Here is a 17,459-nt window from a genome sequence, read left to right as displayed (position 1 = left end):
TCGTCGATTATTCTCGAAGCCGGGGTTATAAATAAAGGGCTTGGGGCGATAATAGGCTAAGCCACATGAGCTAGAGTCTTGTCACTCTCTTGGCGTATGTTCATTTACAGATTCGATTACGATGCCAATCAAAAATTCTTTCGTTCTCTTTAGGAATAATGTATTAAGCGATGATTTCAAGAGCCTCTAGAAGCATTGAATCTTATTGATGATTACAGCTTTTGATTACAGCTATTCTTTGTTTAATTTGTTTACAATAAAATGCAATAAGTAAGAATTTTTAAAAATTGAAGAGAAACCCTTATTAATAAATAATTATTTTAATCTTATTTATTTGATTTTAATAGCACCTCGACATTTATGTTAAAATGAAAAGCATAGAGAGACTTGTGAAATTGTTCGTTAAATTTATTCTTTTGGCATAAATTGAACAAAATGGTGTTAAAATTAAACATGCATAATATGGTAATTTCAAATGATACAAGTCACACTGAATAATTATCGAGATTGAACAGAAATCGACAAGTTATATAATGAATGTCTCAGAAAAAGGAGAGTCTATTTTGTGCGAAAGTCGGCACACGATCAAAGTCGAAGCAGGTCGAAAGATAAATCCCGAAATTGCTGTATAAGAAGACATTTTTTCAAAAGGATTCGGAAAGGTCTTTAATAGGCGTCCGATCTCTGTCGTTCATTCTCTTGCGTAAATAATATCTTTGCGTCTTTACGCGAAGGGATTATCGGGGCTGCACTCGCCTCTTAATAGATGCTTTATTCCGAAATGCGATACATCTTAAAAGCCGAGAACGATAAAGACGGCCGATTAATTTACTGCGGCCCCATAATCCTTCCAAGGTAAATCCTCCTGTCTCTCTCTCTCTCTCTCTCTCTTTCTCTCTTTAATTGTCGTTCATCTCTCTCCGCTTTTTTCTATTTTTTTCTTCGAACGACAAAATAGAAACTGTAGAGCACAACATGACGGAGGTTATTTCTGCCTAATGGGTAGAAAGAGATCGACTCAGGGCTTATCATTTTAATGGAAACTTTTACGGGGGCCACTTTAGGCGGTATCTCTTCGTGTCCGCAACGAATTCTGGGTGGTTGTTTGCATGTTGGATAAGCTGCACTTTTCAACTGCATAATACGCAGTCTCCACGCTCCGGTTATTGTGTTGATGGAAAGACATTCTGGCAATATCTTTCCGCTGATCATAACAATCCGTTCTGAAATGCTGTTCAAATGGGTTCCTAAAAGCCATACGTCGTGCAATTTTCGACCAATCTGCTTCAATTTTTGTTCTCTCACGACTTATCTAAATATTTAAATAAAAATTGTTGATATATTATCATACGTTATGTGAAAGTGTTTGGATAGGAATGCACTGAATATATGTATATATTTTGATAAAATAAAAAGGGTAAAACTGCATAAAAGATAACACACCTCCGATTTAATCGCCACTTAAATATGTTATAAGGGAGGTTTTCTGAGTAATTCCCCACAAGAAATAAGTGGGACACGGCATTGGTTTAGGAGATATAACAAATTGAAATTTCACAGTTTTAATGCTTTTTCTCAGGTATTATAAAATAATATCATAGGAAAAGTAAAATTTTGTATTTGTTGTTCTGAGTAATTCCCCACAAGAAATAAGTGGGACACGGCATTGGTTTAGGAGATATAACAAATTGAAATTTCACAGTTTTAATGCTTTTTCTCAGGTATTATAAAATAATATTAGGAAAAGTAAAGTTTTGTATTTGTTGTATAGCTTTTAACGAACTGCGAGAAATAGGTGAAACATATTATTGACAAAATATCCATGAGTCTATACCTATTCCGTAAATGTAAACAAACACTTTTTCGACGTCTGCTCTACACAAATACAATGTAAACAAACTTCATTTTTCCTTATTTTATAATAGAAAAGTATTAAAACTATGAAACTTTAATTTGTTATATCTGCTAAACTAATGCCGTCCCCCACAAATTTCTTGCGGGGAATTACTGGTTTGTGTACGTTGTATTTATTGTAGAGAGCAGACGAAAAAGTGTTTATTTACATTTACGGAATAGGTACACGATCATGGATATTTTGTCAATAACGTGTTTTATCTATTTCTCGCAGTTTGTTAACAGCTTTCAACATGCGACTACATAAATTTCTGAGTCATGTATTCAAAAATATTATTTATTGAATGCGAGGGGTAGGCCATCCTACCTTCGACAAGACTTAGAAATTCGTATAGTCGCATGTTGAAAGCTTTTAACGAACTGCGAGAAATAGGTGAAACATATTATTGACAAAATATCCATGAGTCTATACCTATTCCGTAAATGTAAACAAACACTTTTTCCACGTCTGCTCTACACAAATACAACGTAAACAAACTCCATTTTTCCTTATTTTATAATAGAAAAGTATTAAAACTATAAAACTTTAATTTGTTATATCTGCTAAACTAATGCCGTCCCCCACAAATTTCTTGCGGGGAATTACTCAGAAGAACCTCCCCTACAACATACTCAAATGGCAATAAAATCTGAGGTATGTTACCTTCTATACAGTTTTACCATAAAAAGAATTGATACTCTCTTTAACAGAGTTGATAATAAATCTTTCAAAGAGTCTATATTCATCGGCCAGCAAGACATCATCGAGACGGATGATGATCGGTTCCAGACGCCTGCATTTTCATAGAATATTATTGAATATATAATAAATCAGAAAAAAAATATGAACTCGTATCATTCTACTCTTTAACATTTTGCCCGACAAAGGAAATCCTGTGTCTGGAATAAGCACCTGCCTATGTTTGAGATTAACACAGCAGTTATTTATTGCGATCATATAAACCGAGCTTGAATATCGTTTATAATTTATATTAATTTTAATTAGAAAAGTTTTTTATTTAATTTGAAAGTGTTTTTTTTTTTATTTAAAAGGTTTATTTAAAAGAGTTGAAAGATTATTTTTTGAAAGATATGTCTCATATTATCATGATATTAACTTAATTGTTTTATAACTCGTTTTTACATATTGACAAGACCTTAAACGCCTTGTTTTTAATATTGATAAGGCATTGAAAAAATTATTATGCTTGTATGCGTAGAAAACTTGTTATAAAATAAAGGTATAATTATTAACGTCCAAATAATACGTATTTAAATTATCTCGCTTGAGTCAATCCCTGTTCGAGAAATCACTTCCAAAATTTAATTCTATCTTTTTAATCTATTATGCTACTTGATAAAACTTATCAAGAAAATCATTGGCGGAACTGTAGCTTCTACAAAAGCGCTTGCGGTCCATTCGAACCGCAATGTCATGGCGGTTGAACGCGATAATAGTCATAACGACCATTGTCCCTCGCAACGTGTCATCAACGTCAATATAAACACTTTATATGTGGGTCAAGCTCTTGTGGACCACGTGCCAGAGCGTACCCCATATTCTTTCAATTATAGAAATACCTAAAATGCATCTATGTGATGCGATGCTAGATACTCTCGACTAGAGACGGAAGGTAAGAGGTGAGATTTTAAGCGGCATGCGCTCTTTCTCCCCTCTCTATCTTCCTTCCTTCTCTTTCAGATAGGAGACGAACGGTACTTTCCAAAGGTACTTTGAGTAAAAGGGACTCTTCGGCTAAGCGACGCCCACGCCGAACCAGCGCACCGCTTCGCTTTCTACTTTTTCAGACGGCCCCGATGATCTACGATCGAGATTGTAAGAGAAGAACGGAGAACTTTACGCTCATAACAGTTAAAAATCCAGCTCGCTTCAACGCGATACGCGCTCACATGCACCGATAAATTACGTTATTCCTTCAACAAACCATTCACCGATGCTCGCAAGATCTATTCTTTTACTACTGACATCTTCACGTTTTTCAGCGAAGTTTGTCTTCGACTTGTAAACATTACATTATTAATAAAGTAAAAATAAAATTTAAAACATATGTATATACATATTTTTTTAATTATATTTTTTACACTTTATTAATAACGTAAATATTCATATACTTATCAAATATATGCCATCTAAAATAATAATTAAAACAATTGTAATAATGGACCAAAATATTTTCCGATAATAAAATACCGATAGTTATTATAGAATAATTAAAACTAGCGATACTATATTATTAATATATTTTTTTTGTTTTGTTTCTGTAATTATACACACACACACATATATATATATAACGGATATTAATTTTATGATCGGAAAATAATATTGCGATGCCACATTTGCTCCAATTCTGTTTTGCAAAGAATTACAATAAAAATGTCTATATTAAATATTAGAAATAAATTGCAAATAAATTGCAATTCTATTTTCAAAACTTCCAAATGAAAGTTTCGCAGTGAAACTCACTTTTTCCTTTGACGAATTCGGAATTGAGATCCGCTGACACATCGTAGCTACCAGCGACGATCAGTAAAAGGAATGTTACGCCGAGGAGGATGCAGTTCGACAGCGCTCGTGGCCCGTGTCGGTGGTTGAACATGATGAGCTTTCATGCCCTTCACGAACCCGTAGGTCTTGCTAAAGTGACCTGAGTGAGGATTCCTTCTTTTGCTTCGCAGGCCTGTCGATTATCAGGAACGAGGAGAAGACCGAAGGAACTTCGAAGAATCGTTTCCGCCGCTGCCATCGCTCTCCCTTCTTCACCGTGCATGTCGCATGTCCGGCACTAAAGTTGTCACGATTGTCTGAAACGAAAAAAGTTGCAATCAGTGGAGAAGAGCACCGCAATGCTTATAGTGCATGTAGTGATAAACGCGACTGTCTAATCTTCTAGTATATCTCTCTTTCTTGGTTTCTCTTTATAGATACCAAAAAGAAGAAAATTACATTATCTTCTGTAACCTTTAATATGCGCATTTTTTCTCTTGCTATACGTTAATTACGTTTTGGAATTTTGTAGAGATAAGATATTGCATGCTTTAAATCGAAGGAATAGCTTAAAGAGTCTGGAGTAACAAGGATTTGAACAGTCACATTTGGAATTAAATGCTCGCGATGGAGATGTGATTACATTTTCTTATGCGAATGCTAAGCGAGACGAGAGATGCAGGAGACAATCAGCATAAATCATTCCGCGTTGAAATCCCTGTTATTTTTATTAGGTCTCTTGGGAATTGTGTTTCACGAAAGACTTACGTGTGTAAATCAATAACTATCAGCCACTTGGATGAATTACACCGATTGGCCTGTTTCCAGCATGTGTTTCTAAACTATCACTGTAATAATATTCATTACATGCGCCTGAATTATACTATGCATGCATCCTCGATCGTATCATGTGGCATAATGTGTTATATGTTATGCTATAATGAATAGCGCAAATATATTCGCATTTCAAAACACACTAACTTTAAGTAAGTTTGCTTTAAATATGATTCTCGAATTAATCTTTGATTAATCAATTTAAACACGAACTTTATTTTCAGAAAATAAATCTATTATTGTTTACGTAGGAATTAAATATTATTTCCGAGAAAATAATTTTCTTCTGTAAAATAAAATAATTAAGCGTAAGTGTAATCACAAAACATCACAAAAAATATCACTTGTCTTTTAAATAGGCAGTTGTTGTGTCATCACCTCGTTTAAGGACTACTTTCAACGAGTTTCTGTGCATTGCTAAAAAAACGGTAAGGAAGAATAAGAAGAACAAAAAAAAAAAAAAAGAGAAAAACGAGGAGATGAAGAAATGAAGAAAGAGCGAAAATCGAAAAAGAGAGGAAGACAATACAACTAACAGCAGGTGTCCGCTCTTGTTCGTTCCATCTTTCTCTCGCATTTTCATTCTCTCCTTCCAGTCGCGATCCGGGGAGACCATCCCGGCACTCTCTTAGTTTCCTCTTTGTTCTTTCGCACTCCCTGCGAGGTGATGAACACGCGGTTGCCTTATTCGGACACGACATGCGAGGATCAACTTAAACAAATGACGTCGGCCGAATCGCGCGCGGCGGCACACTAATTACGGTTGTCTCGTTAAGGTCGCTTTTTCAGATCGTCCCTATTAATTACGATCGATACTCAACAACGAGCCATCGCGCTTCGCTTCGCCCTTCCCGTCGCGATTCTCCTCGGTCGTCGCGGTAACACGCTGTCTGCCGACAAGAAAGACGTGGGAGACGTTTTGAGGGGGAGACCTCGGGGTGCAGCTCGAGTAACAGTGATTGTATAACGCATTGCGTGCACAAGTTCGCACATTTCCGCAAATCGATGGCAATTTGCGGGAGAATGGTAGAAATCGAGTTAATATATCCGATTTGCATTATATTAATAAATCGTTTTTAAAAATTGTTTACGATATTTTTTGTCCGATAACAAGTTTAATATATTCAGTGAATTTTTTTATAAAGTTAATGGATTCAACAGCTTCAAGATATCTCTTTAGTTTATGTAGAATAATAACATATTCCTGGTATATTACATCTGCACAAATCAACGATAAGTGTTTGCATAGCGCTGGCGACTTTGTCAAAAATGCAAAGACATGACGCGAATTACGAGCCTTGCGAACCGGTTCCAGACATACCGTTCGAATGGCGGAATTAACCCGAGCTCAAAAGACTGGGGCGCCGTCGACACTTCGCTTAATTGCACGGACGGGACTTGTGCAAATTTTTATCGTTCGTCCACGGGACTTTAATCCTCTCTTTATAGCTGTCTCTAATCGTTGTGATGTAAAAAACGCCGTAGCATGAAATACGTCTTAAATCATCTCGTTGTTCGTTCTGCGCTTTTATAAGAGTTCGTACAAAGTGCGAAAAAAACATGTAAACGTAAATTTAGTACACACACTTAACATTCTTTAAAACAAAAATTTAACATAAGTCTACGGAAAGTACATTCTAGTTTCTGTAACCATCGTCGAAATAGCGATTGCTCAATGTATGGCATTACAAAGGAGATAAATTATTTACTTGCTTATTACATAATGTAAGAAAGAGAGTTGGCGAGAAGGAGAATAATGACGATGAACGGATATTTTCTTGATACTGGATAAAATCTAACAAAGAGTATTACAACACGAATCTCCATATAGATTGCATAATAAAATCAATTAATATTTTCGCATTGCAGGGAAAAAGAAGTATTTCTTTCTCGACTCGCGACACACATCTTGACTCGCGACGATTCAGTACTGAAATTTCACCGTGATTAAGGAAGCTGCGAAATGTAATAATTTACACTCGCGATAAGGAACAAAGCGGCATCAGCTCCGGTTACAGGCGACCGTCCGCGCACGTTTGTAACGTTATAACGTTATAAATAATGTTTCCACGCGATTCTCAGATTCTCATCGCGGTGTCTTCTATGCATCACCTCTGTCAGACTCCGGTCAAAGACCTGGTTCGTTTCTAATTATGACAATTTTGTTTCCGATTGAATGGGGCATACTGCGTGTGGTCCATGATACCGATTTAAAAAAACAATGTATTCTATGTATTATTAATTATTATTTATCATACTAGCACACAGCGTGGCCATCCATGTATTTCAGTTGTTTTATTATTTTATTAATTGTTATTATTATTTATAAAACAGATTTTTGATTTGTCGTTTTATTGACACAATTGCTATTCTAAGAGTTTATAGCTTGGCGTCTCCTGGATTGCACAACAAGGTTTCAACGTTTATTTGTCAAATATATTTAGAAAATTAGGGAATATTATTTTCATTATTCTTAGTTTTTGTTAAAAAAAAATCAGATTTATAAGCTCCTATGAATAAACGGGAAATTTTTATCATCGTTAAAAATCATAAAAGATCTTGATTCCTAAATAAATAATATTGCTCTAGTGAGATATTTATCATTTTATAATAATTTTACATTCGGATTTTAAATATATAGTATAGACGCAGCAATAGCGCGGTATTGTCAACGAGTAAAGGCAAAGAAGTACTGTTGAAGAAAATTCACGACGGAGGAAGGAAGTCTATCGGTCAACAAGAAATCTGGAATGTCTTCTCGCAGACCGAGAGAGAATCCTTCCGAGGAGGAACGGATGCGGAGTATCGTGGATGGCAAGGACTCCGAGAGACAATAAGAATAAGAGACTCCGCCATGCGACGACATCGATCGTATATATCGTCGCGAGGACCCACGTTCTCCGTCCTTCGTCTTTCCGGCCCCCGTACTCCCTCTGTCTTCTCACATGGTCGGACTCGGGGTACAAAAGCGGCGTCCTTTGAGGGAGGGTCCGAAACAAAAAGAGTGCCGACGAACACGGCGTGCAACCGTGTTAACTGCGCTGCTTATGCATTCATATCCTTGTTTCGCGACAACCTGCTGATTGTTTCCACAAAACGCGACAACCCCCTTGTAGACCGTCCGGGCCGGTTTTTCGGCAGTTGCGAGGGAGACGCGGCCGTAGGTGCCGCGCAAAAAGGATCAATTTGTATGCGGGTGAACGCTCCCCCTTTTCTGTCGCCGTTCTTAACAACGCTGACTATGTAACGTCTGCACGACAATGGTGACGGCGAGATATAAGAGCGCTCGAGAAAATGCGCGTGTGCACCGGAAGACAGGCAATTGAAGAGCCTAAGGCAACAATGTTCTAAACCGCATGAAAGAGGGAGAAGGAGAGCCGAGTGAGGTTCCGAGATTGCGTTTGTTTTTAAATCCTGAGACGATGCTTCTATTCAAAAGCGTTTACATTTTTTCAGAGGTAGGGTAAAACGATTGTGAACAAAGTGCGGAGTATGAAATATTCAAGGCACACATTATGGTCTTATTTATTATTTTGTGAAATAATATTTAAAAATAATTAAATAAATGCAATATCTACTGATACTATATCTACTAATTAAAGCACTATATATAGCTTTAACACAAATCTATCGATGATTTTAAATAACATTTGGTATATGTGTATGTGTACAAGAAAGATATAAACTTCTAGAATAACATTATGAAAAAGTTAGACCAGTGTGAAAAATAAAGAGATATATATTTTTTTAGAAAACTTGTGTAAAACAAAAAGATTTTTTTATTTTAACAATAGAGTATATAGTAAATAATTTTATAAAGAGATTGACGTAGAAGTAATTGTTAATGAAGGAATTATAATTATTAAAAAAGGCTTCCTAAAAAAACAAATATATCATTTTCAATTCGTTGACAGTTTGGTCATGATTAACATTTGTTTATCCGTATATGATATCTCTCGCCATAAAGTATACTCAATTTATCATCGTCAATAATATAAGCAAAAGCAAAGCTTATTTACTCAAGCAGTGAGGAAAGGCCAGACGCGCAAAACATCGAAATGAGATACAAGCTTGTTATCTTTCGTAAGATATGAATCCCATAAGTACATACGTGACCCTTCCTACTCTGATCTTCCCTCATTCTCGACGAAAAGTCAGAATTTTCTCAAGGTGTGCACATGAGTCGCGATGCATCGTTATCGGAGACATATAAAACTCCGATTAAAAGACGATAAAAGAGCTACAAATTTTTCAACGCCCGCGATGTAAAGAACTGCAAAGGATATATGTAGGATAAAACATATAAGATAAAACGTATGGGATATCATCAGAATGTCTCACTTAAACAGAAAATCAAATGAACAAAAATCTCTGAATCAAAATATTAAATAATAGATCTAAATGATTAAGAAGTTTTAATAAAAACAAAAACGGATTAAAAATAAAATCGTAAATATTAAGTATTTATATATTCTAAAAAAAAGTTGTTGTTATTCATATTTATTGTAATTATTGTTCATAATACTCGTATATTCAAAAAAAAAAGTATTTGTTATTCATTGTTACTACATTATAACTTATATAAAATAGTTCCCAAAATTTAAATTTTTATAATTTTGTTCATACTAAGATTTACCTAATTTTTCTCACAGTTCTGAATAAAATAAACATTTGTTCTTTTAGATATTTTTGACAATTTGATCGATCAAAAATTGATTCGATTAAATGTTAATCTACTTTGGATATAACAGAGTTGAATAAAACATTGAAGAATAAATAGTTTAGCAATCAATCTTGTCGTAATGTTAATTGACCAAAATTCTCGAAAGAAAGAAATGAACAAATCGAAACACATAGCTAACCGATGACAAGGAGCTCGGATAACGGTAACGTCAAACGTGAGCGCGTTTCCCATGCTCGAAATTTACGTTCACGAAGTTAAGATGTCGCGGTTTTTGCCATAAAATACTTAGAATTATTTTCTCTTTCTCCTGTCTTCGCCTTTTTTTAAATATTTTTTTATTTATAAAATTTCTTATCTTTACCAATTAGTCTGATTCAATTCCAGTCTTTGTGAAATATTGTGATTAGAACAAAATAAATCTCTTCTCTTTCGCTTTTCAGTTTTGCATTTCTTTTGCATTTCTTTTTACATCTATTATGGAGACATAAATTTAATGTAAAACTCTATATCGTCATCTGCTGGTCGACAAAAACAGCCTATGTTGAACCAACTAAACAAACCGCCGATCTCAGTGCTAGCTCACTTTCCCAGTAGACCTTATATGGCTCGACATTTTATTTTGTACAACTCTCAGCAAGATTATGCGATCAGGCGCTATAAAGTCAGCATTGTTTCTTAAACGAGTGCGATAGATAAAATTACTATTTGAGGTAGGTTGTTTGAAAGAAAAAAGGATGCTCGCAATATCTGATTTAGAATGGAAGATGAACCCATCGAATTGCATTCTCCCACAAGCAATACCTGCAAAGGCAAATTATATAAGCTAACATTTTGATTGTGTACTTTATACAATTTATAATATTAAAAACAAGAATGTGCAATCTGAAAAAATGTGAAAAGGAAAGGAATAAAACAGGGGAAAATAGTAGCAATTGTAGTTCGTGAAACACTTGTGGCTTTTTATGACCCGCGCGAATCATGTTTGCGGTTCGCTATGCGTCTCTTTGAATTTCAATAAAAATTCTCTGCTTTATATAGTGTATTATTTAATTATTTTAATTTAATAAAATTTAATAATTTTATCAGTAATATAAATATGGAAAATTGTTAATCTAAAATGACATGTATGTGTTTGAAGATACAATATTCTCATATATATGTATACATAATATTTAAATTATAAATAACAGGTAACACTTCTTTGCATTTTTGTTACACGAATTCTTATCTTCCGGCTTCTTTCGTGAAAATTGATCTCTCATACGATTTTTCACCGTACTCTATAACGTACTCTATGCTTCTTCGTTGGCGTATTATCAGCATGACAAATCGCGTGTAGGTATTATTTTCCGAGCTATCCTGACCAAGAACAAATTGCCGGTGGCGATGCAGGAAGATCATCGACGCCGCGATGGACGTTCTCGTGGTTCCGTCGAGAGAGGAGATCGATCGCGCGGTCGCCTTTACCCCGTAGGTAAGATTACACGAGACTAATCAATGCCTCCACGAGCCGGGTGCGTTCCGCTTCGACCGATCCTCGGCGGATTGCAAATTGACAGTACCGTCGAGTAAATAAATATATATATATATATATATATATATATATATAAAGCATGATTTGTAAAGTGCAATTTGAAGTAATCTAACAAACTATGTGATTCATTTGTTTTGCATGACATTTTTGTGACAGGATCGTTAGAGCTCATGTTTTTTCGCATGGAATAAAATCTTGTCCAAAATCATTTAGTTAATTCATTATCTTTGGTGGCAGATCCAAATCAAACGAGTGTTTTTCGCGCTTAGAATGTATATACAATCGTGTATCTTTTTGGTTAAGATTTTAAAATGAATCGTCTAAAACATATTCGTGGTATAAATGTTTCTCGCCATATTCCACCCAGTAAGTTTCTTCTAAATAATCAATTTACACAAATTTTTCTGGAATTTCTCGCTAGATATTCTCTCTCTCTCTCTCTCATGTATATTCTAAAAATGTTATTACCGTAAATATTAAACATACATTATATTACTTTAAAAATAATCACACAATCTTATTTTATTGCTTTATTAATTTAAGATTTTTCTCAAAGGTTCTCTCTGTGTGTGCGTGTGTGCGGGTGCGTGCGTGTACTATAATAAAATATATAATAGATTAATTAAATTTCTATAAATAAAAGTGTATATATACATATATATACATGTAATATATTTTTTATTATATGTTGCTAATATTATGCTTCAATTAATCAAGATTGAATAATTAATTATTTTTATTATTGTATAGATGCTGCCTTGCCATCGCGTTATGGACAGCATACTGATATTTATTTCAAAAATCGCCAGTTCAGGTCTCAAGTACCAGGATCAGACCAATTATCCGTAGCAAAGAAAAATTATGATGTTGATATTAAATATTCGAAACAGTTTCACTCAGACGATCTGCGTTTTGTTTCTAAAGGAAACAAAACAATTTGCAAACAACGCAGTAGAACCAAGTCTAGCGTAACTTCATTGAAAAAGAAATTATCGATGGATAAGAAGTTGCCATTAGAAAATATAGTAAGAACAATGTGCCATTATTCTACGTGCCAAAATGTCAAATTTAATAGCAGCGGATTTAACAAACGACATAAGTCTCAAATCGTTACGATAATAAACGGCGCGAAGAACGTTAATCATCATAGCAGTTTTGTCGCATCCGTTGAAAAATATCCTCGATCGTATGCAGAGATGATAGCCAATTACAGCGAAGCCCTATATAAAGTATCCACCGTAGGTGTACGAAATGATAGTCTTTATTTCGACAATACAATACGTAAGAGTCCATTCAGTACTTTCTCGACACCATCTCCGATTAAGAAAATTGTAAACGTTACTGAATATAATGGAGTTCCAATTGAAGGGCAAAAAAATTATTCATCCCTTCCCGCTGAAGCTATTAAGTCGTTCGATCGATGCATTCAGCACGATAACAAAAATACTGTTAAATGTCATAATTTTGAACATGACACGCATATTGCCAAAACGATAAATAAAGTCACCAATCAAGACTGCATTATTGCTAACGATTTGAAGAACGACGATCATTCTTACGCGAAATTAGTCGCCGATTGCAGTAAGTCTATGCATAACATTTCTATTGCAAATATTTCAAACGGTGGTTTAGTGCTAAGTAGAAATGTATTGGCAAGAAAATCTCTTCAATCTTTTGTCACTCCGAGGAAAGCTAACAGCACGAATACGCAAGAGACACTACGAAAAACATCGCTTACTGTTGCTACGATACCGCTCGAGAAGAATGTCAAAGAACAGCTGATTGTTCCAAAGAAACATAATTGGTTAAACGAAACAGAAAGCGTGACGAGCGACTTAAGAAGTGTCATCGAGAGAAGAACCGCAAGGGCCGTTAACATCTCTAAGTTGAAGGAAAGTGACATACCGCAATTCGATACATCTGATAATTCGCTGCACAAGGTTCACAAACTGACGAAGCTTATCAAAGCTCACAAACAAAAGGAGAAAGATACAGCGATTAAAAAACTGGACTATCAATCTGACAAGATTGACAAAATGAAAAAACATAATAATGATTTCGCGCTGCAGAAGCATAATTATTCGCAATTGAGTGATAAGACCTCAGATCTGCCGCAACATTTCAGCAACGTAACGAGTTCATCTGCGAGGAAGAATTCAACGCACGTACAAACTAGCGGTACTACCAGTGTATTAAAGCAACCGCAGGTCAAATTACGCATGGTGCCTTCTGAAAAAGAATCCGTTGTGTCCATTAACGTGGATTCAGTCTCGACTGGATTATTAGATTCTCTGAATCCTGTTTCCAAGCAACTCTCTGTCGTTGTGCAAACTGATCGAAAGGAAGATCCACAGTTGACGGAAAATCAATGGAACGTTTCAACGAGGCGAGGTGCGAAAAGTGCGCCGCAGCGCAACGACTTTGGTCCGATGCGTATTTCGATTAGCGAGGATTCCGCCCCGGTCAAACAGATTGAGTTTTCAATCAACGGCAAACCGGTTTCGGAACTGAAGAGTATCACTGCGAGAACGGAGAGGCTAGATGTAGTGAGCTCGATGGACAAAATCGAGATCAGGATACCGTTCGCCAAGGACGAAGCGAATGCGCCGAGCAAAATCGGAGAGACTGATCTATCGAAGGAAACTGATTCGAGCACGGGTCAGATATTGAACGTGCAGATATCCGCCAATTTTCAGAACGAATCTACGAAGGGTAGTGCTGAGAAGCCGCGAGAAACAAAGCGATATCAATACGATAAAAACACGGCACCAGAATCATCGTCGCCGATTTCTAAGAATTACTATTCGTTTAACGAATCCGTGAGAGCTCGCGAGGATACTTTTAGCAGCGATAACATGCAACAGTATGGATTCTCTGATCGAATAGATATCAAATCTGACAATACGGTCGAGAAAAATATGAACGAGCATAAAGCTTCAGGCGATGTTGAGCTCAATATCCAACGCAAAACAGCGAAAAATCTTTCAACTGATAAAACGATGACAGATGTCTCATTAATCGAAGAAAGAAATAAGCCTGAAATTAAAAATTTGAATGCCAAGAAAGTAACGAATACTATACAATCTCTGACGAATAAGTATGATAAAAATGAATCTTCTGGCCATCGCGTTCCTTCAAAAACGATCCCTTGGTGGTCCTCTTCAGATTCTTTTAACAAGATAAAAAAGAAGGAAGAGGATCCCAAACCGCTTGTGCCACCATCGAATCGAAATGAAAAGAAAGCAATCTCAAATTTGAATCACAATCCTGTCACTGAATCTTCACCATCGAAATGGAAAGATACGTCAAATTCAACGGTTCTAACGAAGAAAATGCAATCGATAAATGACGCAACTATTACTATAAATAAGTCAAGCAATTTGACTTCGTATTCAAAACCTGTAGAGCAATATGTAGAATCTAAGCCAACTCCGCACTATTCCTTTAAATTAAAACCGAATAAGGAAAATCCTGGTACTACTTCTGATATGAAAAAAGACTTAAAAACTAAAGATAATCAAATGTCAGCTATACAAGAAGATAAAAAAATTTTTGGGATTATACGAACAAAACCAATTGCATTATCTACATCTGGTGCAACGAATATAAGCAAGCATGATGTAAGAGAGAAAGCATCTATGTTGCAGAAAAAGACATTAAACAGTGCACAGGATTTACCACCAAAAAGAAATCGAGAGAAGAAAGATAATTATTCTTTAAAGCAGACAAAGTCAATCGACGACGTAGTCGGTACAAAACCGAAAATAGAAAATATTTCGGATGCCCTAAAACTGATTGAAAAAAGTAAAGGCACATCGCGAGAACCAACAGTGAAATTAAATAGCCGAGTGAGAGAAATTCAAAGTCCACCAGCGGGCACAATAACGACAAAAGACTTGGTACCGAATACATCCGTGACAGAAATAAGAGAGCAGGTTACTAAGACAATACCAGTAAAGCAAACGAAATTGGATGAGACAAAGAAATTAGAAATAAAGATGAATAGTTTGAAACAAAAGGAAAACCTAATAGTAAAAAACGTTGCTACATCAGATGTGAAACTAGAAAATAAGAATAACGTTAAGAATATACAGCAGGTGTACCAAAATGATGTTATAACTACAAGTTCTTCGAATTCAAAAGATCCGTTGAAATCAATGCAAACATTAAGAAAACAGAAAAAACTGACAGAAGATACTATCGTTTTTCAAGATAATCTTAATCAGAAGAAAAAGTCATTATTGGAATATAGCAAAGACAAACCCAACTCTTCGTCAAGTATAAAAATTTCTTCAGGAACGATTAAATCAGAAAAATTAGGGATGTCAGTAAAAATGCCATCAGAAGAATCAAAGCAAAATAGACCGAAGAGTTTATCAAATATAAAAAATACTTCAAAGACTATTCAAGAAATTGAAACATCAAAAAGCCTGACAATGCCAAAGTTGGAGAATAAACCATCTCAAGAATCTTCGGACAAAAAAATGATAAATCAAAAGAAATCGCCTTTGGAAATCATAAATGAAATACAAACGAAATACAACACAAATACAAATAAAATCGCTAATATAGATAACCAATCACAAACAAATTCAAATTCAAAATTAACAATTTCTAAACTAGAAGATCGTGCAGCAAATAAAAATTTGATGGAGAAAAATGCGAGAGAGATGCCGGATAAATTTGTAAAAAAGATGGATAAAAAGGATGATGCAGGAAATAAAATAGCCAGGATCGTAACACAAAATCCCAAGAGCAAGGATTTATTATCGAAGAATTGCGAAAAAAATCATCTGGATAAATCAAAATCGGGCAAGGATAAAAAAAATCTTTCAGAAGCAACTGGTTCTCTTTTGAGAAAGCCAAATGGTTCGATCGGTTTTAAATCAGCTGATTCAAAGACAAAATCCATAATAATGTCAAACGATAATTGCACATATGAGAGAAAATCGATCTTAATGGAATCATTGTACCCGAACTTCAATAGGAGGGACGATACTATATCGAATTCGCAATCAACCATGTTTAAGGTTCCGCGAAATCTGCACAACAATATGTTAGAACATCGTGCGCCAAGGATAATCGGAAGTGCTGGACCGTGGATTAATATAGACAGACCAGAGAAAAGCATGCTATATTCCGCTTGGTTGCAACGATCTAGAACCGATATTAACAAGAATGAGAAATTATTTTAATCGTATATCGTATTAAGAAATTTTGCGGAAAGATTTATTAAATTGCATCGGTATATTTAAATTATGCTAAATTATTCATGTATGCTTTAATAGCATCAGTTACTGATATATGTCATATTGCTAACTCTTAAGAAACTTTAATGAATAATATCCCTCATATAAAATTGTCAAACGTAATAAATAATTTTGCCAAAGGGACATGCATATGCATTACGTTATCTAATGTCGTAATCAAACTCTTTGATCGCACTAGAAACCGAAACGAGCGCGTGATTGGATGCAGTTTGCGCAAAGGTAATCACTTCTCGGATGGCTTTGCGTTTCGTCGGCTGGTTTCGAGAAAGCACCGGATTGGGTAATTAAAATTCTCATTAAAGCCGTTGGCGGCATCTTGAAACGCATCGCGGACAATAGGCCCGAAACGAGGCCGCGGGCCGTAAGAGTAGGGTCGCGCCGAGGGGGCAGATGACGAGAGGAAGCATGAATATATATGGACCAACCGACCATGAACAAGGAAGGAACATGCGTCAATTTCTTGTTTATGATCGAAAATATCGATGCTCTCAAGTCTTCTCGCCAATTGGACCGATCTTGTTACTGTCGATCATAAAATTCGCTTTGCAAAGAATTTGATATCTATAACTCGTAAAAATATTTTTATTTATTTATGTTAAAATATATATGACATGAAGATTAAGTAGATTTTACTTTGTCTATCATATTTATTGAAATTATCATAAAATTTCTTCATTATTTCCTAGCACTCAACATTTTATTTATATCTAATATATTACTTTTTAATTATATATT

The 17,459-nt window shown here is 35.2% G+C and overlaps 2 protein-coding genes across 2 annotated transcripts in view; one reads left to right on the top strand and one right to left on the bottom strand.

The window, feature by feature from the left end:
* The window catches only part of LOC115245656 (epidermal growth factor receptor), a 64,655-nt gene that overhangs the window by 23,323 nt on the left and 23,873 nt on the right, over positions 1-17,459 (bottom strand). The window contains exon 2 of the mRNA XM_029824064.1: positions 4,382-4,719. Coding sequence (XP_029679924.1) covers positions 4,382-4,514 — 133 coding nt within the window. The 5' untranslated portion in view covers positions 4,515-4,719. The remainder of the gene's footprint in view (positions 1-4,381; positions 4,720-17,459) is intronic.
* LOC115245679 (uncharacterized protein PF11_0213-like) lies at positions 10,678-16,649 on the top strand. The gene is made up of 2 exons (XM_029824104.1): positions 10,678-10,729; positions 12,205-16,649. Exons 1-2 carry the CDS (start codon positions 10,678-10,680, stop codon positions 16,647-16,649), a joined length of 4,497 nt encoding a protein of 1,498 aa, XP_029679964.1.

Source organism: Formica exsecta, unplaced genomic scaffold (genome assembly GCF_003651465.1).
Source record: "Formica exsecta isolate Colony F162 unplaced genomic scaffold, ASM365146v1 scaffold125, whole genome shotgun sequence".
Lineage (NCBI taxonomy): Eukaryota > Metazoa > Arthropoda > Insecta > Hymenoptera > Formicidae > Formica > Formica exsecta.
This window is presented reverse-complemented; position numbering and strand designations above follow the sequence as displayed.

Coding starts and splice junctions, on each gene's coding strand:
- LOC115245679 (XM_029824104.1), top strand. CDS start 10,678: ATGGAAGATGAACCCATCGAATTGCATTCTCCCACAAGCAATACCTGC. Junction 10,730..12,204: donor CACAAGCAATACCTGCAAAG/GCAAATTATATA, acceptor ATTATTGTATAG/ATGCTGCCTTGCCATCGCGT.